The following is a 27,944-nucleotide window of genomic DNA, read 5'->3' on the forward strand; positions in this document are numbered from 1 at the left end:
GACCAAATCTCCCCAAAACGCCCGGTGTGGCCTGACCCTAATGGTGTGTGAAAGTCATAATCACTGCTGATAATAAATGAGGATCTGATCCGTGGAGTTCAGAGCAGATAAAAGTCCATTTTTCTTCTAACCAGCAGAGAGCAGACATGTTTCACATATTTTTAAGATTTTTTTTCTTTCCATGTATTTCTTGAAACCTGATCCGTTAGAAGCTTGTCTTCATGCTTTTGGAAAATACAAATCAGCCGTCCACATTCCTAACAGCCTTTTTACCTCATCTTTATACTGACAGCAGCCAGAGACTCTGCTTTTTTCCTCCCTCGCTTTGTTTGGGCTGCAGACTGCATTGGGGACCCCCAGCCTACTGACAACATGAAATTCTGGTTCATTTTCAGCTTGATCCTTGTTCACGAAGCTCTACAAAATGGTGAGTTATTTTACCGAGTCTCCTGAATGTTGACTGTTTGGACACTTGTGAATAGAGCAGCTTTTGGTAGTCACCAGACTCAGCTACTGGGATAATCATCTTTCTCAGCAACCAAAAATAAATCCATGAAATCATAGGCAGGGAATGTGCTATCAAGTGTACACTTTGCTGGCGCTTTGCTGAGACTTATTCTGCAGTGAATTCATTCTGACAGTGAAAATGTTCACACTTAAGGGTGAGATTTACTAAGGGTAAAGAAGTCATGAAAAATCTGAAGTCTGATAAATTCACATGGGGAGAATCATTTGACAAAGGACCTTTTATCACTATTTCCCCAGGGGCACACCTAAACAAATCAATGCAATATAAATATGAAAGTCTAGTTTACTTTTATTAATTGGACTTCTTGCATACCATTGGGATAAAGAGAATGTACATTAGTGGGGAAATAATATAAACAAGTGATAGCTGCTGTTACACCTGTGCCTCTGCATGAGAATGAGAAGTTACTGATTAATATATGGAAGAAATGTACTCCTGTATTTCACAGCAAAATTATTACACTGCAAGTCCCATCATCCCGCTAAGGGCGCACATAACTGTACCTAAGGTAATTTATATTTTATTTCTTATCCTTTAAAGAACAGGACACTTTTACTCAGCTCTTTCCAGAGAGTGTTAAAGTAACATCCAAAAAATGTAAAAAAAAAAAAAAAGTCGTTAGTTTAGAAGGAAAAAAAAACACCAAGACCAATTATACTTTAAAATCACAAAGTCTTTATTAAGAAATAACTTACCATTTTCATTGTGCAACATGGTACAAATGAGTAATTGGTAGTAAGATACTAAAGGGTGGATTTCTGTGTATTTTTCTAATGCTGCAGGGCGTATAAAGTTCCTTCGGAGAGTCCAGGCAACTCTGTACAAGTGGAACTTTATCAATCCAACCACAACAGACAAAGCAGCAAGTGCACATTCTTACATAACTTTTAAAGGGATAATACACTGACCATTTAATGTTTCTCATAGCCTTTCTTGCTGATGACTGAGATATTCTGTGAAAAGCCTACTTATAAATGGGGTGTATTTTACCTTTAATGCCAAACTTACCTAAAATTGTTAGGATATTTGCAGAATAACTGTAGGACTAAACATTTAAAGCAGTGATCCCTAACCAGTGGCTCATGAGCAACATGTTGTTCACCAACCCCTTGGATGTTGCTCCCAGTGGCCTCACAGCAGGTCCTTATATTTTTTTAATTCTTGCTTTGGAGGCCAGTTATATTTGCATAAAAACCAGTTGTAAGGCCAAGCAAAGCCTCCTGTATGCTACCAGTCCTTATAGGGGCTACCAAATAGCCAATAGCCACGGTGCCATGGGTGTCCACAGAAAATTTTACGGGTGGGGGCAAGGAATCGCATAAATTACAATATTTTGGTTTCAGAATCTACAAAGCTATTCTATAATATATATTATTATATATATATATATATATATATATATATATATATATATATATATATATATATATATATATAAAATAACAATATAATTTATAAAGTAGTACAAATTGCATAATATAGCATTATCGTGTTACTTACTTACTGTCTATAATTTCAAGAGTATTTTTTTTTTAAACCCCAGCCCAGTAAGGTCCACGGGTGTCTGCTCTCTGGATTTACATTTTGACGTTTTGCTTTTTCACAAAGCTAGCCAGCATTATACCTACACACACAAGTTATTCTGCGCTAATGCAGCCATCTTTATTAGTCAAATCAGTACGTTTGGCATGTACCTTTAGCAAGGTGAGACAGTCCATCAGATAAATAGGCAGCTTGCTAGTCTGTGTATAATCAAAGCAGTGCCTTACATTCATGAGAAATAAAAATGTTCTTGTGGACAAACTGATTATTAATCACTTTTTTAAAGTAAAGACAGCAGGAAGACGTTTATGACAAATGTCCTTTACATTGGCTGCCAACAACCTACTTTCTAGGTGGTTGGCAAAGGGGTTAACATAATGTGTAGAATTTATGTTTAAATGTTCTGTTAGCTAAGGGAAAGCTGCATTACTACCAGAGTGGTGTTGTGGTTTAGGGCAGAGACACATGCTCCGATTCGGGGAATTTTAAATCGCCTCTTCTTTGGGGTGACTAATCTCCCAAACTGCCTCCTGACGGCTAGAATCTCCTTGTGAGGAAACTTCGGGCGACTTCGCAAAATGAAGCGCTGCGAGTGCATTGCCACAGGCAATTTTTCATTGAAGCAGGCGGAAGACACGAGGAAGCAGTTCAGGGAGATTAGTCGCCCCAAAGAAAGGTGATTAGTCGCCGGGCGACTAAATCAGAAATCAGTTGGAATATTGCTTTTGAGTTCTGCCTCCCCATGTCAGTAATTGCAAAGCCATTCTGAAAGACCACCTTCATCCCATGATAAAAGGGAGCTCCAACCATACTGTTGGTGTTGAAGGCATGAATTACAAATGTAGCTACATTTGTAGATCGAGTCTTCAACACCAATAAAAGGTATATAATATATTTATACCCACCTTTCACATATACTGACATTTTCATATTCATAGGGGCCGATTCACTAAATTCGAGTGAAGGATTCGAAGTAAAAAAACTTTGAATTTCGAAGTATTTTTTGGGCTACTTCGACCATCGAATGGGCTACTTCGACCTTCAACTTCGAATCGAAGGATTCAAACTAAAAAAATCGTTCGACTATTCGACCATTCGATAGTTGAAGTACTGTCTCTTTAAAAAAAACTTTGACCCCCCTAGTTCGCCAGCTAAAAGCTACCGAAGTCAATGTTAGCCTATGGGGAAGGTCCCCATAGGCTTTCCTAAGTTTTTTTGATCGAAGGATATTCCTTCGATCGTTGGATTAAAATCCTTCGAATCGTTCGATTCGAAGGATTTAATCGTTCGATCGAAGGAATAATCCTTCGATCGTACGATCGCAGTATTTGCGCTAAATTCTTCAACTTCGATATTCGAAGTCGAAGGATTTCAATTCCCAGTCGAATATCGATGGTTAATTAACCCTTGATATTCGACCCTTAATGAATCAGCCCCTAAGGTCGAATAGTCGAACGATTTTTAGTTCGAATCCTTCGATTCGAAGTCGTAGTCGAAGGTCGAAGTAGCCCATTCGATGGTCGAAGTAGCCCACAAAATACTTCGAAATACGAAGTTTTTTTACTTCGAATCATTCACTCGAATTTAGTGAATCGGCCCCTAGTATGAATCAGCCCCATAGTATTGGCAATTATGAGTATGAGCTGTAATGTGATTGGTCTCAGGGGCAGCAGTAAACTCACTGACCCATTATGAAGGCTAATCAGTGTCTCCCATGTCTAGAGAACTCCAAAGTAAAGGACAAATACAGTATGTATACCACCATGGTTTTCCCCTAGCTCACAATTAGCACTAAAAGATCAGAGTTGCCCCTATATTTGAGGTTAGGCCAATAGTTCTAATCGTGTTTGTTAAAAGGAGAAAGGTACCTTGCATAGCTCTATTTCCACACAGTAGGACTATCTATGTTCTGAAGTACAGAGGGTTGTAGGACCACTCCTTTTGGTATGTAAGTGCACACACTCTCAAAAATAGGATTTTTTTTTTGTAAAAAGTTTATGATCAGAACAATATATTTATTAAATATATTTAACTATATTTACATTTAAAGTGCTCCAAAAACGCCTCTATTTTTTCTGTGGTTTGCTGCGTGGAGTGTACAACTATTTTTACAAAAGGTGTGGATTGTATTCCCAGCATATATGTCCCTCCTCACCCTGCCAGTGGCGCCTGGTCTGTATCCACCACCAACTCTGCAAGTCAGAGATCCAATGAGAACTATAAATATAGATTTGATAAAAAGATGTAAATTTCCAGAAGTTTTTAGATTCAGTTACATTTTCCTATTAGAACATAGAAACGCAGTTGTCACATAAAAATATGTTTTTCTGCGCCAGTATTTCCTATTCTGGTGGCATAATGCAAGTTAGGACATCAATTTTTAAAGTCTATACAAGACCACAGATGCTTTTTTCCCTCTATACGTCTCATTTTTGTTTGCCCTTGGGATTGCTGTGTTTTTTTTAACCACCACCATTCAGTGTTTAAATTGGAGGTAATGAACCTTGACTGTCAGACTGTGACCCAGCACTTTGACTCATGGGTTTTAAAGACACCAGTTGGTGTGAACATACACCATTCTCTAGTATATTTTTGATTTTCCAAAATTCTTGCAGATACTCAAATCTGGCCATTTAGTAATGTTGCCCTTTGCTTATTATAAATGGAGTAGATCACTTACAAAATTATTTTCTTTGTATGATATAGACAATTCTAAAACAGTTCACAATAGGTCTATTGTAAACTGTAATGTAAACTGCCATCTGGTTATTAGGGCTAAATTACCAAGCAGCAGTTTGAAAGTCAGAGTGGAGGATGAATATAATCCGTAAAACACAAGGATAATGATACCAGATAACATTTTCAGTTGCATGCCAAAAAGAAAGCTAACAAATAATTTTAAAAAACTATATTCAAACAAAATATTAAGGACTGTTAGAAAGTTGAGAAGAACAGGTCCAGCCATAAGATACTAAGAGTGTGCACAATATAGGAGAATGAATAAAAGTTTTTTAAATTAAAATAATAAACATTTTTGTAGGGGCCGGGATGTACAGCAAGAACCCCCCCCCACGCTCACAATATTCAAAATGTTTCTCATATACGTAGTGACAAACTGATGTCAGTTGACCAAGGTAAATAGTTGTGACAAGTTTTTGCCACTGTGGGGATTTGTATCGTAAGTCCGTGGGAAATCCAGTCTTATGGTATTTTTTACAGTGAGAGCTGTGAAGTTGTAAAATTCTCTCCCTGAAGAAGTTGTAGGATTCACTCCCTGAACTGGTTGTATTGGCAGATACATTAGTTTAAAAAAAAAGGTGGAACCCGTTGCAGCAAGTGGAAGAAACACAAGGTGATTGAAATTAACACTCGAAGTGGGGTGTTTACTAAAACTCGACTTTCTGTCATTTTTTTAATACAACAAAGTCAACCTAACTCCAAAGTGTAACTCATTTATCAAGTAATCAGCTTGAAAAAGTTCAGGAAGTCTAAAAAAAAAACATCTGCAAATTCTGAGTGTACAACTTTTCAGAATTTGGCGCCCAAGTCATACATTTATTAAAGGCCAAATTTATCTCAATATTTTCTGAAAAAAACTCAGACCAAATCCGCATGGATTTTTACTCCTTATTTATTGAAACACTTTTCAGAAAATTGTGTTTGCAGGAAAAAACATGAAAAACCGTGATAAAAAATGAATCATATGAATTTTTCGGATTTTCCACCCATAAATTCTGTTTTTTTTTCTGATTTTTGCTAGAAAACTCAAAATCTTTGGATTATTGCACGAAACCCAGTGCAGATCAAAACCTCTTTGGGACTTCTCCCATTGACTTATATGCAACATCGACAGGTCTGAGATGCTGGATTTTTTTTGGGGTATAATAAATTCCCGAATTTTTTTTGCACTAAAAATTTGGATTTTATGCCAAAAAAATATGTTTCAGGTTTCTGGCATTCAGAGTTTAGTAAATAACCCCCCTAATTGCTGCACCTAACTACATTTTAAAGGGTCCAATACTCAATTTTTAAACTTTTTGTCTACATTGCACATTGCAATTTCTTCCTTTTTATCTGTTTGGTATGTATCTTCTCTAACTTAATTACATTTTTACAAATCGTATTCCTTTATTTATAGTTACTAAATGATAACCAAGTAACAAGACTGTGGATTGGTTTAATACCACCCAATTCTGCTATTCATTAACATTTTTATCCATGTGACATATGGTTGTCACATATGGCAAACACAAACCCCAGGGGAGGTTGGATCGTTGTCTAGGCATGTTCTCCTGCCTATTACAATCACCTTTAGCTTTGGATCCGGCCCTCAGCTACTCAGGTGCCACCAGGATTTACTCCATGAGAATCCAGTAACTCCCACAGGGGCAGTTAAGTGAGCCAAACATATACTGCAGCAAAGAAGCCGGTAAGGACAGAGCTGGACTTAGCCAGACAGGTTGAGTCAGAACAGATAAAAGCCATAAAATCGTATGAAACAAGCCGGGGTCAAAACCCAGGAGTCAACACAAGGGACAGGACCAGTGAAGGAGGAAACAGGGAATAGCAGTAGCAGGAATCACCACCTGCCACCTGTCTGGTTTTCACCTGCCCGGTTTTTGGGAAGCTTGTCCAGGTTAAAAATTGTCTGGACAAGGTCGGACTGAACCAGGAAAAAAATTTGGTGGGCTCCGCTAACCCAGACCCCCTACCTATCTGAGACCTGACTGCCTACAGACCTCCCCCCTGACCCTGATCATGAGTGCAAGGAGAGAAGGTGGGAGGTTGCTGGATTGGTTGCCCCCAGTCCAGTATCTGGATTTCCAAATTAGGTTGCAAATTAAGTTTTGCTGATTGCCACATCATAACCTCATCCCTGACATTCTAGAGATGCCATAAAACATCACCTACTCTGCTCCAGACAACATCTGTTCCGCCCTGCCCAGAGTTCCCCACCACAAAAAGTGGCAAATCTAGGGAACTTGCTTGACCAACTGTACAACAAGCAGTGAGTGACTGGGGCTTTTATAGGCAGACTGATGGCTACCACTGAGCACCTGTGGCCAGATTAACAACAGCTGAACAAGCCAAGCCTACTTCAAAATGCAAGGATGCCAAAGATAGTGAACAAGGATGGAGTTGTCTGCTTATAAAGAGTAGAAGTATAACAAACTGCTTAGAACCTGCCCTCTAACAATATGATAATATAAAATAATTTTAAGCAACCTTTATGATAGTAAAGAGAAGTTTAATCTCCAGCTCGGTTGTACCACAGACATACATTTTACAGTTTTAGCCATGCTAGAAAATATGTGCTGGCTTGGTTAGTGCCAGATGTCTATGCTGAGCTATGGAGATCCAACAAAAATCTCAGAAACTCTAGTTTCCACAGTAAATCTGGTTTCTATTTCCTAGTGTCTTTGGTAGGGTTTGTGTTAGCAATTTAATAAGCATCACACCCATGCATGAGAATTCAGACAGTTGCTTGTCTGCAAAACTAGAAAGGACTGTTAATCGTGGATTCGATCTGTTTGTGCCTGGAAAAAATGTACGGAATACTTTAGAATGAAAAGAATTTTTGCTGCATTCCACAGGTTTTTTTCTTACTATACTTTTAATATGACTTACTGTATGTAGTGAACTGTTATGAATGTCCCATAATTGATCATTTTTGTTCAAGAGCTATAGGTATTTTGGGCTCACCTCTTTATATTTATTTTTCTGTATATTATTTTATCTTCTTTTTTGTAATAAATGTATTTAATTTTTCAAATCGGGTGTGCTATCCATTACTCTTAATATTTGTAAATTCAGTCTGGAGACCCTTATGGGGAGTCACCTATGGATTAGCACCCTGTAGTTGAATTTAAGGGTGTGCGACTTCTCTCCTTATTCTCTATAGGTGTTTTGATCTTAGGAAATGCAGCAAATATTAAATAGTATTATGAGTGACCTGTTACCATAAAGAACATTTTGTAAGGAAAGAGAATGCTCCCTGCTGATGTCATGTGTCATAATATTCATCCACTTGGAATTCAAAGTTTTTGCTGAAGTATGAGAGTCCTTCCACACAACATCAAGTCCACATCATCCACAGTGCAATGGCTTAGCAGAACGGAGCGTACAGACTGTCAAGACTTATTGAAGAGTGATTACTTAACTGTACTTTACTTAACTTGTTTTGTTTTATATGTATGTTTAAAAAAAATAAATAAAAAAGGAAGATGTCATAATATCACTCCACTAAGCACATGGATATGTTGTTTAATGTAGTTCCAGGACAAGGAAGTAAAGCAGACTAAACAGATCTGTGTCTCTGTGTGCTGATTGCAATACACATAAAAACAAAACAATATACCATGTAGCTGGAAATGAAAGCCTACCTGAGTTTCATTACACGGGCAGAGATTAGACAGACATAATGAGAGACTATTGTGTGTTTGTGTCGATTTGAGGAGTAGTCAGATAATCAGCCTTGTGCTCCACTACAGAGGTACAGCTCAGGTAACATGATAATTGTGCTCTACAATTAGCGTGTTGAGCTTGCTTAGTGTAGTGATACAGACTCATGCTTCTCTTTGAAAGGACTACTGTGTGTAGTTTTGGTTTTTAATTTTTTTTTCTGTCTACAGTATGTTAGTTTGCTTCTATTTCACAGCTGGTCATGGGACTGAATTAGATCATAACTCCCAACATTTTGGAAATAATAAGAGGGACAAAAAAGTTGCAGTGCGGCTAATTTTTGCCATTTTTTGTGGCCACACCCCCTAATTACCATGCTCATTTTACAAAATTTGTCAGGTTATGAAAGTTTGAACATATTTCTGTGTTTTTTTTCAGTTATTACAATTTTGCTAATGAAAGTGATTTGCCCTTTAAGCTGTGAGTCTAACTTCTCCCAAGAGACCTGTTATCTTACATTGTTACAATTACTTATTTGCTTATCTCAAAATTGTTACAAAAGTTGAAGTATGAATTAGATAGCGCATGAGTTGTAACAGGTTCCTATTTTCTTTGTGAATTTCATGTTTAAATGTTTATTATCGTAACCAAATATATAACATATTTATACATCTCTATGAAATGTTGTCATTTCATATGTGGTATTTATTTATATTGGATCTTTCTCTTAGTTTTGAGCCAACCAGCTGCCAAGGGTAAACATCCCAAAGAACCAGGGGAAAATAAAATCAAACCGGCCATAAAAAAAGTTAAACCTAAAGTTACCAAGCTGAAGGAGTCAACGGAAACAGTGGCAAAAGTGCACTCTATTCTGACTCAAGTAATGGACAAAGGACGATTCCAAAAGCCACCCGCCATGCTGAGTATGAGTGCTGGTCAGAGTATGGAATTGAGATGCAAAGGAGAGAAGATCTTGTGGAGTTATCCTGCATATCTGGATACATACAGGGACTCTAGGCTCAGGTATGATAATTATCATGATTTCATCTTTAATTCAACATAATGTATCGTTTATTCTCAAATGTTTCTACCGATTGTAATTTTGTACCATGAATGAGGACCTAATAATTCTCAAGGCAGAAATAATTTCTCTTTCTTTTAAGTCATTTGCTTTTATATTCTTTCTGTCTTCCATATGATATTTATTCTTTTCCTTTCCTATCATTTGCTCTTTCTATTGATTTTCCAGTTCGCCATTTAAGCCCCATGCGGGTGCCCAGTAACAGAGTCCTTAATAATGAAAAACAGATTTAAAGCCAAAATAAAAATAACATAATTAAAACAAACCAAAACAAATAAGTTATTGTTTGCAGTTATTTATAAAATAGCAGTAGGTAGAGATGGTGCCTATAGTAACAGTGGACAATAGCCTCTGAGAAGGAACTGTGACATAGCAGGTATAGTAGGGAGAGATGGTGCCTATAGTAACAGTGGGATAAGAGTTTCTGGGAAGGAACTGTACCACAGCAGGTATAGTAGGGAGAGATGGTGCCTATAGTAACAGTGGGATAATAGTCTCTGGGAAGGGACTGTGGCTGTGGGATAGCAGGTATAGTAGGGAGATGGTGTCTATAGTAACAGTGGGATAAGAGTTTCTGGGAAGGGACTGTAGCATAGCAGGTATAGTAGGGAGAGATGGTGCCTATAGTAACAGTGGGATAATAGTCTCTGGGAAAGGACTGTGGCTGTGGGATAGCAGGTATAGTAGGGAGAGATGGTCTCTATAGTAACAGTGGGATAATAGTCTCTGGGAAGGGACTGTGGCAGTGGGATAGCAGGTATAGTAGGGAGAGATGGTGCCTATAATAACAGTGGGATAATAGTCTCTGGGAAGGGAGTGTGACTGTGGAATATCAGGTATAGTAGGGAGAGATGGTGCATATAGTAACAGTGGAGATAATAGTCTCTGGGAAGGGAGTGTAACTGTGGGATAGCAGGTGTAAAAGGGCACATTGGTGCAAAAGGCAGTTGGGCAGAACCATCTACAGAAGGATTGTGTTGTGTAGATGGTACAGTACCTCTTGGTGACCATTGAAATGCAACTCCAATAACTATAATTTGATGAATCCCTGTCCTTTACTGTGGTTAGAAGTAGATAGAGAATGTAGCAACATAAAGAAAGGGATACTGTTAGTTGACACTTTGCAAAGAGAAGCAGAGTAACCTAAAGAGAACATGTAGATCTCCCACTGAGTCTCTGCTCGGGTCACAATATAATTTAGTTATATTCACAGAAACTGGAATGCTGGGTGGGGAATATATTTCTCTATTTTCAAATACTGTTCCTTAATGGATATGCGGAATAGTCTGGTTTTCCACATGCAATTTTAGATCTTCACATTTCTGACATTCCATTCGGTCACGGCGTTCCTCAGTCAATCTTTCCTTGTATTGAATGTAACTTTATTCTTAGGAAGCCTGTGTTTTCAAGGTGGTTTTCTATCTCCGGATCTAACACTGGGTCAGCATGTCAGTGCAAAAATGACATACACTGGCGACAGGGAATAGTTCCTTGCAGGTTCTGGTGCCTGAATTGCTCCAGAAATGGACCTCCACCCAAGAAAAACTTCAGTATATGTCTTTATTGTGCTCCTTGGCAGTTCACTAAAAGCCTCATGGCACAGAAGCATTGAGTCTCACTGAGTGTCCCTGCAGTATGTTCCTTTTCTTTCTCACCTGCATGATTACTGGATACAATTATATTCTTCTGGTGAGGGCAGGTCACTGTGAGTCAGGGCTGACTTATACAGCCTACCTGACTTTGCAACTGTTTAGGCATCTCCAGACACTTCTATTATGGTGTGAATTCCTCATACCTCCCAACATTTTGTAAATAGAAAGAGGAACAAAAAGATTTGCTGCGCAGAACGCATCGATTATATTTTGACCACGCCAATTTTTGTGGTCACACCCCCAAATTACCATGTTTATTTCCAACATTTGGCAGGTTCTGAAAGTTTACAAGCAAACGTACATCCAGCACTCAAAACTTGTTTCTCTTGTCCGTCTAACTCACTCCCACCAGTCCAAATACATTGTTAACGGTAAATTCTGTAACCGCTCACCATTCAGATCTCATGGTTCGGATGAACCCTGCCCTGAACCCAACGCTTATGGTCTCAACAGTGGTCTCTGAGTAAGTACGTAGTTACGAAACGCGTCAGACCTTGGACACTGTTTTAATCAGATGTGTTAATAAAGATGGGTGATTTATATGCTAAACTAAGTGATTCTTGAGTCCTGGAGAGGCTACATTGTATGATTTCTTGAAGGTTATGAAAGTTTGAACACATTTCTGTGGTTTTTATGTGTTTTACAATGAAGGCGAATTGCCCTTTAAGCTGCAAGTTGTAGTTTCCTCAAGAGACCTGCTTATCTTAAATTATTACAATTGTTTCTTTGTTTATCTTAAATTGTTACAAAAGTATCTAAGTGCACCTGCCATGTATTCTGGGTGTTTTGCCAAAAGCCAATTAAGTTAGAAACTTGTATCTTTTTCTGTGCTGTTCAGTGCAGGAGATCGAAGAGAAATTCGAGACATTTCAGTAACAATCAGGGACTGCGGGTTGTGATGTCAACATCAGGACTGTCCTATGAAAAACGGGCAGTTGGGAGGTATGATCCCTTTATAGACCTGTCAAGGAGGCACTAATATGTAAGTTTGGCCCTCTGTTGCAGCCTGTGGCTACCAGTGCTTTCTAGTGATGTGCGGGCCAGCCCTTATACCTGCGGGTCGGGTTGGGTTCGGGCAGACCTCACACCTCCGGCTCTGGTTGAGCTCTTCTTTCTGCTCTCCCCACCCGCCTCCTTACACTGCAGGCTTCTGACTTCCAGCTTCCTCTTTTATAGACACACCCTCCCCTTTTGTGATGTCATCAGCCAGGCTGGTCGTGTGGGTCTATAAATGGAACCCGGAAGTCGCGGGCAGGCGCAGTGGAGGGAGGGCGGTTTAGGGTTGGGTGTAGGTCTGGTAAACACCGACCCGCACATTACTAGTGCTTTCTAACTTGCTTCAGCCTCCTGCCCACCACTCATGAATAAGGTGCTGCTAAATGGAGGAAGTGCGGTATTCACAGCTCATGTGTAAGGTAAAGCAAAGAAGCCTGAGCAGGGTGTAAGTGTTCCAAAAACATGGCAGTTTGCAGTCCTTTTTGCTTTTTTTTGCTTTTTTTTGCTTTTTCCACCCTGCCCCACCCTTTAAAGGAGAAGGAAAGCTACGGAGGCATTTTATTGTCAATAGATTAGCTGCAATAGTGCAAGCTAGAATGTTTATTCTGTAGAATGTTTTACCATACCTGAGTAAAAAGCTCTAGAAACTCTGTTTGTTTAGGATAGGAGCTGCAGTATTAACATGGTGTGACATCACTTCCTGTCTGAGTCTCTCCCTGCTCTGGGCTCAGATTACAGTAGAGAAGGGAGGGGTGGGGGAGAGGAGCAAACTGAGCATGCTCTTGCCCAGGGCAATGAGGTTTAAGCTGAAGGCAGGAAGTCTGATACAGAAGCCCATGTATAAACAATAGAAGGAAAGAAATGTAGTGTTTCTTTTGACAGGGGACTCAGATCAGCACTACTTTTGGGGTTTACTGGTATATTTTGATGGACCTTTCTGATAAGGCTTACTTAGTTTTAACCTTTCCTTCTCCTTTAATTTTCATGGTACTGCCACATGGGTCAACTTTTTTTTGCCACAAATGAAACTTTTTCCTCTACAGAGTTGCTGTATATTTTGTCATTTGACGAAACCCTTTGCACTAAAAGTTTTACTTGTGGTCAGATGGGTTTTATTCATTGCACACTGCAAATCTCCAGCACAAAGATCTGCATCACGTAGAAGTGGAACCAGTGGCATGGTGGAATTGGTTAAAAAAACAAGGCATTTTATGCTATTTTAGAAAAAAAATATTTTAAACTAGTGCTCTTTTATTGGTGTGAATTTCAGAATGTAGCCAATGTATAGTATCAATAATTCTGTCAGTTTTCGCCCTTTAGTTTGTGGCTTTTTTTGATCTTTATTTTAATATTAAGTTCTGGGTTGAAGATTTGATTTTTTTACTATTCGGGCTGGCACTTTCCCAAGCATATATTTAAAAAAAGCCTCCAAAATATAAATAAAAGGAATAGACCTGCTCCGAATATAGAAAGGGCTTTGTGAAGGAATGTGCTTTTCTGCTGCCAGCACGTTCCAGAAAGCAGGCAGGCCAAGGTAGGAATCTGGGCAGTCTTTATTAGATTACACTGATTTATTTTTTGGAATACACTTTCCATTTACACAGTCTGTTAGGAATGCTTTTATAGTATTCGTCTGCTGGAGGCTCCACGGACACTTTGTAGAGGACAGGTGGACACAGAGCTATTTGCCCTGCATACAGAACCATTGTTTGAGAAGTACTAGATCTGCTCTACTGTCAGCGTTGTACATTATTCAGATGACAATGGCAAAATACATTGCATTGAAGTAACACACATATCACGCATGAATTAGCTTTTATTCATAGAAGTGCAGAAACTGCTCTTTGATTGGACAGAAGCTTTAACTTTAAATATTCTGAACCCTAACCACCTGGAGTGCAGTTTCTATGCAAAGAGAAGTTTGAATTCAAAAGCTTGCAGAACTGGACATTTGCAGTCTGGACAATTTGTGGCCACGAAATGAAGGCCCTTGTATCAGCCATGGGGTAGGTGCCTCAAACTTGGAAATCAGACCTATGCAGGGTAGATTAGAGGGTAGATTAGTACTAGTAGCAAGGTTATATTGGTTGGAGATTTGGATATTGCTTCTGCCTGCACCTCCTCTGTCAAAATTTCACCTCAAAACTACTGACTGCAAAATGACCAGTAGCCAGTACAGGTATGGGATCAGTTATCTGGAAACCCATTATCCAGAGAGATCCGAAAGGCTGTCTCCCATAATCCAAATTTTTAAAAATTATTTCCTTTTTTCTGTAATAATAAAACAGTACTTTGTACTTGATCCAAACTAATATATAATTAATCCTTACAAGAAACTAAACAGACCTGCTGGGTTTATTTAATGTTTACATGATTTTGTAGTAGACTTAGCTCATGAAGAACCAAATTACGGAAAGATCTGTCATCTGGAAAATCCCATGTTTTGAGCATTCTGGATAACAGGCACTGTAACTACCCACCTTCATTATATTCACAGAGTGGCCTTGAATGGTTTTAATGAGTTAAATGCCACCTATGATCTGCTTTAAAGTAATTTTTTTGTGAAAAAGCAGCTGTTGCAGAATATATATATATATATATATATATATATATATATATATATATATATATATATATATATATATATATATATATATATATATATATATATATATATATGCTGCACACCTTGACTGAGTAAAAGACATGGGTGCTCATGCAAAAAGTAGTAATAAATGGTTTGTCAGTAGTGATGGCACTTACACAATTTCACACAACTCCAAGTAAGTTTCAAAAAGGTTTATTGATCCGACGTTTTGGTCCCACACAAGGACCTTCGTTGAGAAAGCCACTCTTACATATATATATACATTATATATATATGTAATATATATATATATATATATCACGTTCCAATGAGTATCTGCACTCCAATGCACTCTGGTATAGCTTCTCCAGCTGGGGTGCACGGTTAAAATATATGCATTTAAATTCTCTGAAGAACCAGCACTCCCATATATATAAAAATATCAGTTTTTATTTCTGTTACGTAACAGAAATAAAAACTGATATTCTGTTACGTAACAGAAATAAAAACTGATATTTTTATATACGGGAGTGCTGGTTGTTCAGAGAATTTAAATATGTATATATATTCAGGTAAGGGACTTGTTGAGTCATACATTGCCTGTAAAAATTGAAGTTGTAATTCTTAAAATGGTATCCTTGAATATGAAGACCAAATCGAAATTGTCACATTTTTGTAGGGAAAATAATTTTAATTATATACATCCCACTTCCACAGTACTATCAAGTAATTGTAAACTTTTCTGTAGTAAAGGTGTCAAATAATTGGAATAAAATGTATAATCCTGATATAGACTTGACTCACAATGTTTCAGCTAGCTACATTTGCTACAATTTCCCCTTTGTGTGTAAAGGAAAAGACATCTTTGGAACATATGTATTGCATCTGCCAAAACAGCCTCTCTAGGTAACAAATTCCACATGTCCAGCTCCCAATTATTAAAAAAGTTCCAGGGTATTATCCAAACCTTTTTTCCTTTAAAGCCGCACTTTCTAATTTGCTCTTGAAATCAGATCATTAGGTAAGTATGGGTTGTCAAGAGGAGACTCTTCTTAAAGGAATTGTTCAGTGTAAAAATAAAAACTGTGTAAATAGATAGGCTGTGCAAAATAAAAAATGTTTCTTATATAGTTAGTTAGCCAAAAATGTAATGTATAAAGGCTGGAGTGACTGTATGTGTAACATAATAGCCAGAACACTACTTCCTGCTTTTCAGCTGTCTTGGTTCCCACTGATTGGTTACCAGGCAGTAACCAATCAGTGACTTGAGGAGGGTCACATGGGTCATATATGTTGCTTTTGAATCTGAGCTGAAAGCTGAGGATCAATTGCAAACGCACTGAGCAAGAGCTGACAAGCAGGAAGTTGTGTTCTGGCTATTATGTTAGACACCCAGTCACTCCAGCCTTTATACATTACATTGTTGGCTAACTTACTATATTACAAACATTTTTTAATTTGCACAGCCTATCTATTTTTACACTGAACTGAACCTTTAAGGGAAGAGCAGCCTGAGGCAAAATGGGTTTGGATTGACTCTCGTATTGATATAAATAGGATAGTCCAACATTTAGTCCTTCACATCTTGATGAACAACAACTCCAGGTTTTATTTCAACCCTCTACCCTTTGAGTAGAAAAAACACTCCTAGAAATATTTACTGTCACCATAGTGCCCACCTATTTCTGTCTTGCTCGTCTATAGTTGCTCTCCTTGACTCTTCCTATCCCTTTTGTACCTTATGATTTTGCCAAAATACATATCTAAATGGACAAGGTAAACTTGACATTTCTTAGCTTACTCTTTCCATTCTAAATAAGCATAATGGGAGGGGTGGCAGTCTGACGATCATTAAAATTGAGATTTGAGATTGAATGCTTATTTGCTGTCTTGGAAGTGCAGGGAACTACAATACAGTAAATTGGCAGACTTGAACTCAAAAAGTGTAAAGACTTCTTCCCTATACTTCTTTACAAAAGTCTGTACTTTATGGCTTTGACAAAAAGTAGATTCTACACAAGAGTTGCCTAGACAACAGCTTGAGAATGTTGACTTTATATGGCCCTTAACATTACTAAAGATTATATTTATATAAAGATTCTAGTTTCCAGGTTGAGCTTGTAGAAGTCATAACCATTGTCAGCCAATTGTACCTTATTTTGCTATTTGTCCTGTGAATGCTTTAAATTAAACCTTTAAAGTAAACCTGCTTAGGGATAAAATTAAAAACCTTTCTGAAATCTTTCCTAAGCAGAAGAACATTAGAGAAGCCTGTTTCTTTCTCCTGACAACTTCCTTGACTACTTGGTGGTCAGACTGGTGGGAAAATTACCAGCAGGTGGTGCTGTTGTCACCAAATTCATTCATATTAAAAGTACATGTATCCTTGGATATCTTGGAATAAAAACAAAATAAATAATGAATGTAAATTAAAACAGTGCTTAAAAAAGCACTCCCGTTACTTGTATAATTGCAATCAAGTGTCACTGTTTTACTTGCCCACCTGCTTTCACGACAGGAGGGGAAGAAATCATGCTAAAATTCAGGCTAAAATTCCTGTAGCCTGGCTATAAGCAGGAGCAGAAAGAGTCAAGGACATTGAGTAGTAAAAGGGATGTTAAGGCTTCAGAAAACATGTTTGATGCCTCCCAAAAATTTTGTGAAGGGGTAAAGTGTTCGGATTATATTGTCAGCCCATCTCTCATTTCCATTATTTTGTCATTTCATACAGGTATACTCTCACTACCCTAGGTCAACTAGAGTTTCCCATGTAGCTCTATCAAGCACTTCCTTATGGAGGATGTTTAGCTGTGAGACTATGGATGTATTAATATGTGGCCTTGCAGCTGATGCTGGACCCAACCCAGCTTTGCACACTTTTAAAGTTCCATGTCTGGATTCTGCTTCTACCCCGACATAGACGATTGCTTGTTATATCAAACACTGCACAACATTGGCCTCCCACCTGGTGCACATCTAGAACTATAGGTTACCTTGATCTGGGCATTGATCTTCCTCCAGTATCAGTTAGTATCTTATCATTTGCTTGGTTAATAAAGGAGCATCCAGAAATTACAACAAAAATAGCTAGCGTAGTCTAATGATCCACTGACTTTCCAACCTTTCTTACCAGTAAGCCACATTCAAATGGAAAAAGAGTTGGGGAGCAGCACAAATGTGAAAAAAAGTCCCTATGTGGACTGGCAGTTTACTAGAGGCATTCTTTGGTTTTTATGCAACCATAACTTGCCTCCAAGCCTGGAATTCAAAAATAATCACCTGATTTGAGGCCACTAGGAGGAACATCCAAGGGGCTGGTGAGCAACTGGTTGTGGATCTCTAGATTAAATGGATACTATCCCTAAAACAAACTAAAAAACTACAGTTTTCTTCCCAGAATTGCAGGACAATAATGGCTTCCAAAGAAGTAGTGGACATTCATTTGTTGCACAGCAGTGTTTTCTTATTCAATCTGTGTGAAAACTTCTAGTGCTGTGATATGTGAAACAGTGTCAGCATGTGATTTGTTAGGGGGTTGTGTGGCTGCAAGATGTATAGGAATCCCTGAAAGTATCGTCTACACAAGGAGGTGTTAATACCAGGACTTCCTTATGTCTTGCCCACCTTGTACATTGCAACATAAAATTATATTTTTACAGATCTATCTCAAACTCTATTCTGCTTCCACTTTGTATGTTCCTTTAACCCCAGTTTTACTTATTCTGGCATCTAATCAGCTTTTAAAAAGGTTACTGATGACTATTCCTTTTAATTGCTGCTGCTGCTCTGCAATCTGTCCTTTTCCATTTGTCCTGTTGTACTGTCAGTATCCCTTTATGTTTGGTGAGATGATAGTTTTGTTTTTTTTATGACAGAACTGCCCTTGCCCTGAGTATTTGCATTTGCGGAATACACAAAGTTCTGCTGCCACCTATTGCCAGATGTAGTTATTGCAGCATAGTATCTGTGGGGTTTATTTAACACCAACAATTAGCAAAGCCAATAATGGATTGTGAGCTGTCATTGAAAAAAAGAATAACCATAACATTATTTATTGCCTGTAATTAGTAAAACTACACATAGAATGTATTTTGTCAATGCCACCCAGTGCACTAGTGTAAGGCCTATAACTCTTGTCTAAATAAACCCTTGTTTTTGAAGTATTGGCCCTAGAACAAAGTGGCCACAGACTAGTGGTTGTGCTATCATTATTAGATGATTATTGCCTGGAGAATCATTTCCAAGCAGCTATTGTCTGACAAACCCCAGGGGGGTGAATTTTGGGTACAGACCTCCATACATAAGTAGTGCTATATAAATGCATACACCTTTTTTGGGGCTAATTAAAAAACAGTTTTCTTAAAACACCCAAGACAGATAATTGCCTTAAAGCAGTTGTGTAGACTCCTATACATTATGTTTTGCTAAAGGCCAACAAAAAGCATGGGCTTGAGGAACCCTAATATCATGAATGTCCTTGTCCTCTAATTTTGTTTAAGGCAGAATTCCAGTATATACTGTATCCCATCCAATATCTTACATCCCTTCTATTTGTTAGTGAATCATGGCCCCATGGAATACTCAGCACTGACTGGAAGTGCTCTACCTAGGCTCCAATTAAAAGGTTCCCATTTAGTTGGTAACAGTTGTGATATTTAGTCTTTATTGAAAAAAAACAATTAAATCTGCTAAAATAATAAGGGAGAATTGACATTATTTCCCCTGAATAAATCTAAAAGCCTCACATTTGAATGGCAATTAGGATGAATATGTATTTGCTGTCCCAAATACTCTTAAAACTATGACCAAATGACTGTTATATGTTCCTGTATCTGTATTATTTTCATGAGATTAGTGGGGCCCTGTCCAAAGGTTGGACCTAATGGAGTATTGGACAGAGGTCTGGCTAGTATTTTACCAGCCTGGCATGTAAAGATTATGTTTTATGTTGTTATTATTCCGGAAGAAATATAAAAATATAGGAAGGCTGTTATTTTTTTTACAGAAAATCTGCCAACCTCTCCACTCCAGGCTGAGTCGGCAGCTTATTGGCCTATGTCTGCACCCTTGTGATATTCTGCCCAATCAATATCATTGACAGGCCCCATTATTATTTATTGATTTTCCCAGGGGCCATTGGTGGCCAACTGGTCAATTCAGGTAAAGACTGTTCATTGGGTGACCTTGACATATGCATACATCTCACTGTCTGTACCAAGCTTTACAGTAATGAAATCAAAACATTTTTTTGGTTGCTATGGCTTACCCTGAGGGCCTCATGACAAAATCTAATTCATTTAGATGCATAATGCTTGGCTGCACATAAATCAGTTCAGTCTGCAGCATGCATCTAAATAAATTGCTAATTAGCCATGCTGGCATATGTGTTCAGTTTTAAAGGGGTGATGTGGCAGCCCTAATTTGGGCCTCTGTGCACTTGAAATGCCAGGGCCTATCTGGAATCCAAATCTGCCGAACACCAACATGATTTGGCATTCTAAGCTGGATCCGTTATCCAGAAACCTGTTATCCAGAAAGCTTCAACTTACGGAAAGAGAGCAGGTAAAGAATAGTGATACTTTGCTCTTGGGCAACTCTGCAAATCAGCCCATAATGAATGCACTAAACCAGCGGTCCCCAAGAATGGCTCGTGCTCCTCGTGGCCTAAAAATAGGTGCTTATTTTTTAATTACTGGCTTGTAGGCAAGTTTTGGTTGAATAAAAAACAGGTGTACTACCAAAATGAGCCTCCTGTAGACTGACAGTCCATATAGGGGCTACCAAATAACCAATCACAACCCTTATTCAGCACCCCACGAACATTTTTCATGCTTGCTTTGCTCCCCAATTCCTTTTAAAGGAGAAGGAAACCCTAAAAATGAATAGGACTAAAAATGCCATCTTTTATATACTGAACTTATTGCACCAGCCTAAAGCTGCACATAAATTAGTTAAAGCTGGCCATAGACATGCAGATATGATCTATGAATATTTGTTTCGTACAATCATATTTTCATGTTTCGGCCATGTGTGGAGTATCTACTGACGGCTACCAATAATATCTCTCGGCCATGTTTGGAGTGTTCAGACATTTTTCGTCCAATGACGATCGGTCGTTCAGTTGATCGGACAGGTTAGAAAATTTCTGTATTGCCGATCTGACGATATCAGAGGGAGACTGTCACCAGCTTTGTCGGACATAAACTTTCGTACGATTGCTGTCAGGGGCAGAACATCGGCTGATCTGTTCTTTTACTACTTTATTTCATCTGAAAGGTTAGTGGCAGGTCAGGAGTTTGGGACGTCCAATATTGCAGGTATATCTTCACGTCTATGGCCAGCTTAAGGGCTCTTACACACAAGCTGTTTTACCTGCGCTCCCCTGAGTTTCTTTCTCAGGGGCGTAGACGCACTCAATTATTGTGATGGAGCTTACATGTGTCTGTGTGAGTACAGCCCCTTCACAATAATTGACTGCGTCTACTCCTGTGCTCCCCTGCGGCTGAACAGAAGAAAGCACAATGCAGGGGAGTGCAGGAAAAACTGCCCGTGTGTAAGAGCCCTTAGGGCTCTTACTCACGAGCGTTTTTACCTGCGCTCCCCTGCGTTCTGTTTTTCTGCGTTCAGCCGCAGGGGAGCGCAGGAATAGACGCATTACATTTTTTCCAATAGGGCTGTACTCACACAGGCGCGTGTAGGCGCCGAACGCAGGAAAAATGCAGCATGTTGCGTCTAAACCTGCGTTTGTCGCCTACACGTGCCTGTGTGAGTACAGCCCCATTGGAAAAAATTAGAGCCCTTAGTCTGTATCATGCATCTAAATTAATTGCTAATTAGCAAGCAAGCTGTGGATTCCATATGTGTTTGGTTTTTAAGGGGTGAGGTGGCAACCATACTCCTGTCTCTCTTTCAAAGCACTGGTCGGTTGCTAGATTTGAATCAAACGAGAGAGAGAGATGCTCAACAAAATACTAATTACATTTAAATAATGCAAATAAAAAATGAAAACCAATTGCAAACTGTCTTTGAATATCACTCTTCATATTATACTAAAAGTTAATGTGAAGGTGAACAAGCAACCCGTTTAATCACTGTGTGGTTGCCACTTAACCACTATTTTACTGCAGATGTTATCATTAGGGAATAGAGATGTCGCGAACTGTTCGCCGGCGAACTTGTTCGCGCGAACATCGGGTGTTCGCGCTCGCCGGAAGTTCGCGAACGTCGCGCGACGTTCGCCATTTTGGGTTCGCCATTGTTGGCGCTTTTTTTTGCCCTCTCACCCCAGACCAGCAGGTACATGGCAGCCAATCAGGAAGCTCTCCCCTGGACCACTCCCCTTCCCTATAAAACCGAAGCCCTGCAGCGTTTTTTCACTCTGCCTGTGTGTGCTGAAGAGATAGTGTAGGGAGAGAGCTGCTGCCTGTTAGTGATTTCAGGGACAGTTGAAAGTTTGCTGGCTAGTAATCGTTTTGATACTGCTCTGTTATTGGAGGGACAGAAGTCTGCAGGGGTTTGAGGGACATTTAAGCTTAGGTAGCTTTGCTGGCTAGTAATCTACCTTCTACTGCAGTGCTCTGTATGTAGCTGCAGTGGGCAGCTGTCCTGCTTCTGATCTCATCTGCTGACTGCTGCAATAACAGTAGTCCTTGTAAGGACTGCTTTTATTTATTTTTTTGTTGTTTTACTACTACTACTACTACTACTACTATAAGAGCCCAGTGCTATTAGTCTAGCAGTGTTGGGGAGTGGGACTGGTGTGCTAATCTGCTGCTCCTAGTAGTTCAGCAGCACCAACTTTAATTTTTTTTTTTAATATTCATTTTTTTTTTATTTTACTTTTTTTTATTTTACTACCGCTGTAGTAGTGTATAAGTTGACCTTTTAGGCATTATTTGCCCTGTAGGCATTATTTGCACACTGTTTTCTTCAACCCGCCATCGAGCTGTGTGACCTTGTTCACATTCTGTCTAAATATCCATAATATTACCGTCTCCAGAAAAAACACCGGAGTCACTTTTTTCAAGCAGCCATAATATATTTTACGTAATCCGTATCCACCGCTGTAGTAGTGTATACGTTGGCCTTGTAGGCATTATTTGCACACTGTTTTCTTCAACCCGCCATCGAGCTGTGTGACCTTGTTCCCATTCTGTCTAAATATCCATAATATTACCGTCTCCAGAAAAAACACCGGAGTCACTTTTTTCAAGCAGCATTCATATATTTTACGTAATCCGTATCCACCGCTGTAGTAGTGTATACGTTGGCCTTGTAGGCATTATTTGCACACTGTTTTCTTCAACCCGCCATCGAGCTGTGTGACCTTGTTCCCATTCTGTCTAAATATCCATAATATTACCGTCTCCAGAAAAACACCGGAGTCACTTTTTTCAAGCAGCATTCATATATTTTACGTAATCCGTATCCACCGCTGTAGTAGTGTATACGTTGGCCTTGTAGGCATTATTTGCACACTGTTTTCTTCAACCCGCCATCGAGCTGTGTGACCTTGTTCCCATTCTTTCTAAATATCCATAATATTACCGTCTCCAGAAAAAACACCGGAGTCACTTTTTTCAAGCAGCATTCATATATTTTACGTAATCCGTATCCACCGCTGTAGTAGTGTATACGTTGGCCTTGTAGGCATTATTTGCACAGTGTTTTCTTCAACCCGCCATCGAGCTGTGTGAGCTTGTTCACATTTTGTCTAAATATTGATAATATTATCGTCTCTAGAAAAACCACTTGAGTTACTTTTTTTCAAGCAGCATTCATATATTTTACGTAATCCGTATCCACCGCTGTAGTAGTGTATACGTTGACCTTGTAGGCATTATTTGCACACTGTTTTCTTCAACCCGCCATCGAGCTGTGTGACCTTGTTCACATTTTGTCTAAATATTGATAATATTATCGTCTCTAGAAAAACCACTTGAGTTACTTTTTTTCAAGCAGCATTCATATATTTTACGTAATCCGTATCCACCGCTGTAGTAGTGTATACGTTGACCTTGTAGGCATTATTTGCACACTGTTTTCTTCAACCCGCCATCGAGCTGTGTGACCTTGTTCCCATTCTGTCTAAATATCCATAATATTACCGTCTCCAGAAAAAACACCGGAGTCACTTTTTTCAAGCAGCATTCATATATTTTACGTAATCCGTATCCACCGCTGTAGTAGTGTATACGTTGGCCTTGTAGGCATTATTTGCACACTGTTTTCTTCAACCCGCCATCGAGCTGTGTGACCTTGTTCCCATTCTGTCTAAATATCCATAATATTACCGTCTCCAGAAAAAACACCGGAGTCACTTTTTTCAAGCAGCATTCATATATTTTACGTAATCCGTATCCACCGCTGTAGTAGTGTATACGTTGGCCTTGTAGGCATTATTTGCACAGTGTTTTCTTCAACCCGCCATCGAGCTGTGTGAGCTTGTTCACATTTTGTCTAAATATTGATAATATTATCGTCTCTAGAAAAACCACTTGAGTTACTTTTTTTCAAGCAGCATTCATATATTTTACATAATCCGTATCCACCGCTGTAGTAGTGTATACGTTGACCTTGTAGGCATTATTTGCACACTGTTTTCTTCAACCCGCCATCGAGCTGTGTGACCTTGTTCACATTTTGTCTAAATATTGATAATATTATCGTCTCTAGAAAAACCACTTGAGTTACTTTTTTTCAAGCAGCATTCATATATTTTACGTAATCCGTATCCACCGCTGTAGTAGTGTATACGTTGACCTTGTAGGCATTATTTGCACACTGTTTTCTTCAACCCGCCATCGAGCTGTGTGACCTTGTTCACATTTTGTCTAAATATTGATAATATTATCGTCTCTAGAAAAACCACTTGAGTTACTTTTTTTCAAGCAGCATTCATATATTTTACGTAATCCGTATCCACCGCTGTAGTAGTGTATACGTTGACCTTGTAGGCATTATTTGCACACTGTTTTCTTCAACCCGCCATCGAGCTGTGTGACCTTGTTCACATTTTGTCTAAATATTGATAATATTATCGTCTCTAGAAAAACCACTTGAGTTACTTTTTTTCAAGCAGCATTCATATATTTTACGTAATCCGTATCCACCGCTGTAGTAGTGTATACGTTGACCTTGTAGGCATTATTTGCACACTGTTTTCTTCAACCCGCCATCGAGCTGTGTGACCTTGTTCACATTTTGTCTAAATATTGATAATATTATCGTCTCTAGAAAAACCACTTGAGTTACTTTTTTTCAAGCAGCATTCATATATTTTACGTAATCCGTATCCACCGCTGTAGTAGTGTATACGTTGACTTTGTAGGCATTATTTGCACAGTGTTTTCTTCAACCCGCCATCTAGCTGTGTGTATTATCGTTTCCAGAAAAACCAACTGAGTTTTTGTTGTTGTTGTTGTTTTTTTAAAAATAATGCCAGGCAAAGGCAGGCCGCCACGCAGAGGCCGTGCTAGGGGCCGTGCTGCTATGCAATCCTGTGGCCCTAGCAAATTGCCCAGTTTTAAAAAGCCAATGACCCTGAACTCCCAAAATGCTGAAGAGGTAGTTGACTGGCTTACACAGCACACCCCATCCTCTACCGTTTCTAACTTTACCACAACATCCTCCTCATCCTCCACTGCTATGGCCACCCCACGTAACACTTCCTCCACCACCGGTGCCCCTTCTTCACTGGGGTCAGAGGAGTTATTTTCCAATGAGTTTCTTGAACTGAGTAATGCGCAACCATTATTGCCAGAAGAAGATGAAGGAGATGAGGACCTTACACCAGATTTAATTCTGGCAGAGAACACGATAGAGATGGACATAATGAGTGATGAGGAGGAGGTCCCGCTGCTGCTTCCTTCTGTGATGTGTCAGAAGAAATTGATGCATCTGAGGAGAATGATGATGAGGAGATTGATGTTTTGTGGGTGCCTAGTAGAAGAGAGCAAGAGGAGGGTAGTTCAGATGGAGAGACGGAGAGTCAGAGAGGCAGTAGGAGAATAAGACTTAGAAGAAGCAGGGAGGACAGCCCGCAGGGATCAGCAGGGCAACAACATGTATCGGCACCTGTGTTCAGCCGGCCAACGCACCCGCCATTGCCGCCAATACCGCCAACTCCGCCAACTTCTACTGTTACCGCCAGATCGCACACTTCCAAAAAGTCAGCAGTGTGGGATTTTTTTAATGTGTGTGCCTCTGACAAAAGCATTGTAATTTGCAATGAGTGCAGTCAGAAACTGAGCCTTGGTAAGCCCAACAGCCACATAGGTACAACTTCTATGCGAAGGCACATGAGCGGCAAGCACAAAGCACTTTGGAGCAACACCTCAAAGGCAACAGGCAAACTAAAAGCCACACTCCTTCTGGTCCAGCATCTTACTGCTCTACCTCTGCTCTCCTTGACCCGTCTGAACCACCCTCCACTCCGCCTTCCACCTTGACCACCTGTTCCCATTCCCAGTCATCTGCCACCAGCCAAGTTTCTGTGAAGGCCATGTTTGAGCGTAAGAAGCCAATGTCTGACTGTCACCCCCTTGCCCGGCGTCTGACAGCTGGCTTGTCTGCACTCTTAGCCCGCCAGCTTTTACCATACCAGCTGGTGGACTCTGAGGCCTTCCGCAAATTTGTAGCAATTGGGACACCGCAGTGGAAGGTACCCAGCCGCAATTTTTTTTCTAAAAAGGGAATACCACACCTGTACCAACATGTGCAGAGCCAAGTTACCGCATCTCTGTCACTTAGTGTTGGGCCAAAGGTCCATATGACTACTGACGCATGGTCCTCCAAGCATGGTCAGGGCAGGTATGTCACCTACACTGCCCACTGGGTGAACTTGGTAATGGCTGGGAAGCAGGGAATGGGTAGCTCAACAACAACAGTGGAGTTGGTGTCACCGCCACGGATTGCACGCGGTTCTGCCACCACCTCTACTCCTCCATCGCTCTCTACCTCGTCTTCTTCTTCTTCTTACTCTGCTGCTGGGTCCTCCTTCTCCTCCTCCACACCTGTGCACCCCCAGCTCCCCCTAGGCTATTCGACGTGCCAGGTACGCCGTTGTCACGCTGTCTTGGGGATGACGTGCCTGGAAAGCAAAAACCATACCGGATCTGTACTCCTGTCATCTCTGCAGTCACAGGCCGATCGGTGGCTGACCCCACACCAACTGCAGATCGGAAAAGTGGTGTGTGACAATGGAAGCAATCTGTTGGCAGCGTTGAGACTAGGCAATTTAACACATGTGCCCTGCATGGCACATGTGTTAAATTTAATAGTCCAACGTTTTGTCTCCAAGTACCCAGGATTCCAGGACGTTCTCACCCAGTCCAGAAAGGTGTCGGCCCATTTCAGACGTTCCTACACAGCCATGGCACGCCTTGCTGACATTCAGCAGCGCTACAACATGCCAGTCAGGCGTTTGATTTCTGACAGCCAGACTCGCTGGAATTCAACGCTCCTTATGTTGGAACGTCTGCTGCAACAACAAAGGGCCGTCAACGAGTACCTTTTTGAACTGGGTGGTAGGACTGGATCTGCACAGCTGGGGATTTTTTTCCCCCGTTACTGGGTGCTTATGCGCGATGCCTGCAGGCTCATGCGACCTTTTGAAGAGGTGACAAATATGGTCAGTCGCACCGAAGGCACCATCAGCGACCTAATACCCTTCGCTTTCTTCCTGGAGCGTGCCGTGCGACGAGTGACAGATGAGGCTGTAGACCAGCGTGACGAGGAGCTGGAAGCGCACGATTTCTGGTCGGAATCACCAGAACGAACCCAGGCACCTGCTGCAACGCAGGGAGAGGTGCCAGAAGTGGAGTCAGAGGAGGAAGGTGGCTTTGTGGAGGAGGAGGAGGAGGACCAACAGGAGCAGGCTTCCCAGGGGGCTAGTGGTGACCTTTTGGGGACCCCTGGTCTTGTACGTGGCTGGGGGGAGGAGACCGTGGATGATGCAGTCCTTGATAATGAGGAAGCGGAGATGGATAGCTCTGCATCCAACCTTGTGAGAATGGGGTCTTTCATGCTGTCATGCCTGTTGAAGGACCCCCGTATCAAGAGGCTTAAGGAGAAGGACCTGTACTGGGTCGCAACGCTACTAGACCCTCGGTACAAGCATAAAGTGTCAGAAATGTTACCAACATACCACAAGTC

The 27,944-nt window shown here is 40.1% G+C and overlaps 1 protein-coding gene across 1 annotated transcript in view; it reads left to right on the forward strand.

Moving 5' to 3' along the window:
- The first annotated feature begins 302 nt into the window (after positions 1 to 302).
- The window catches only part of pdgfrl.L (platelet derived growth factor receptor like L homeolog), a 42,107-nt gene continuing 14,465 nt past the window's right edge, over positions 303 to 27,944 (forward strand). Inside the window, 2 exon segments of the mRNA NM_001091616.1 lie at positions 303 to 427; positions 9,205 to 9,496. Coding sequence (NP_001085085.1) covers positions 373 to 427; positions 9,205 to 9,496 — 347 coding nt within the window. The 5' untranslated portion in view covers positions 303 to 372.

The sequence above is a fragment of the Xenopus laevis genome, chromosome 1L (genome assembly GCF_017654675.1).
Source record: "Xenopus laevis strain J_2021 chromosome 1L, Xenopus_laevis_v10.1, whole genome shotgun sequence".
In the NCBI taxonomy this organism is placed as follows: domain Eukaryota; kingdom Metazoa; phylum Chordata; class Amphibia; order Anura; family Pipidae; genus Xenopus; species Xenopus laevis.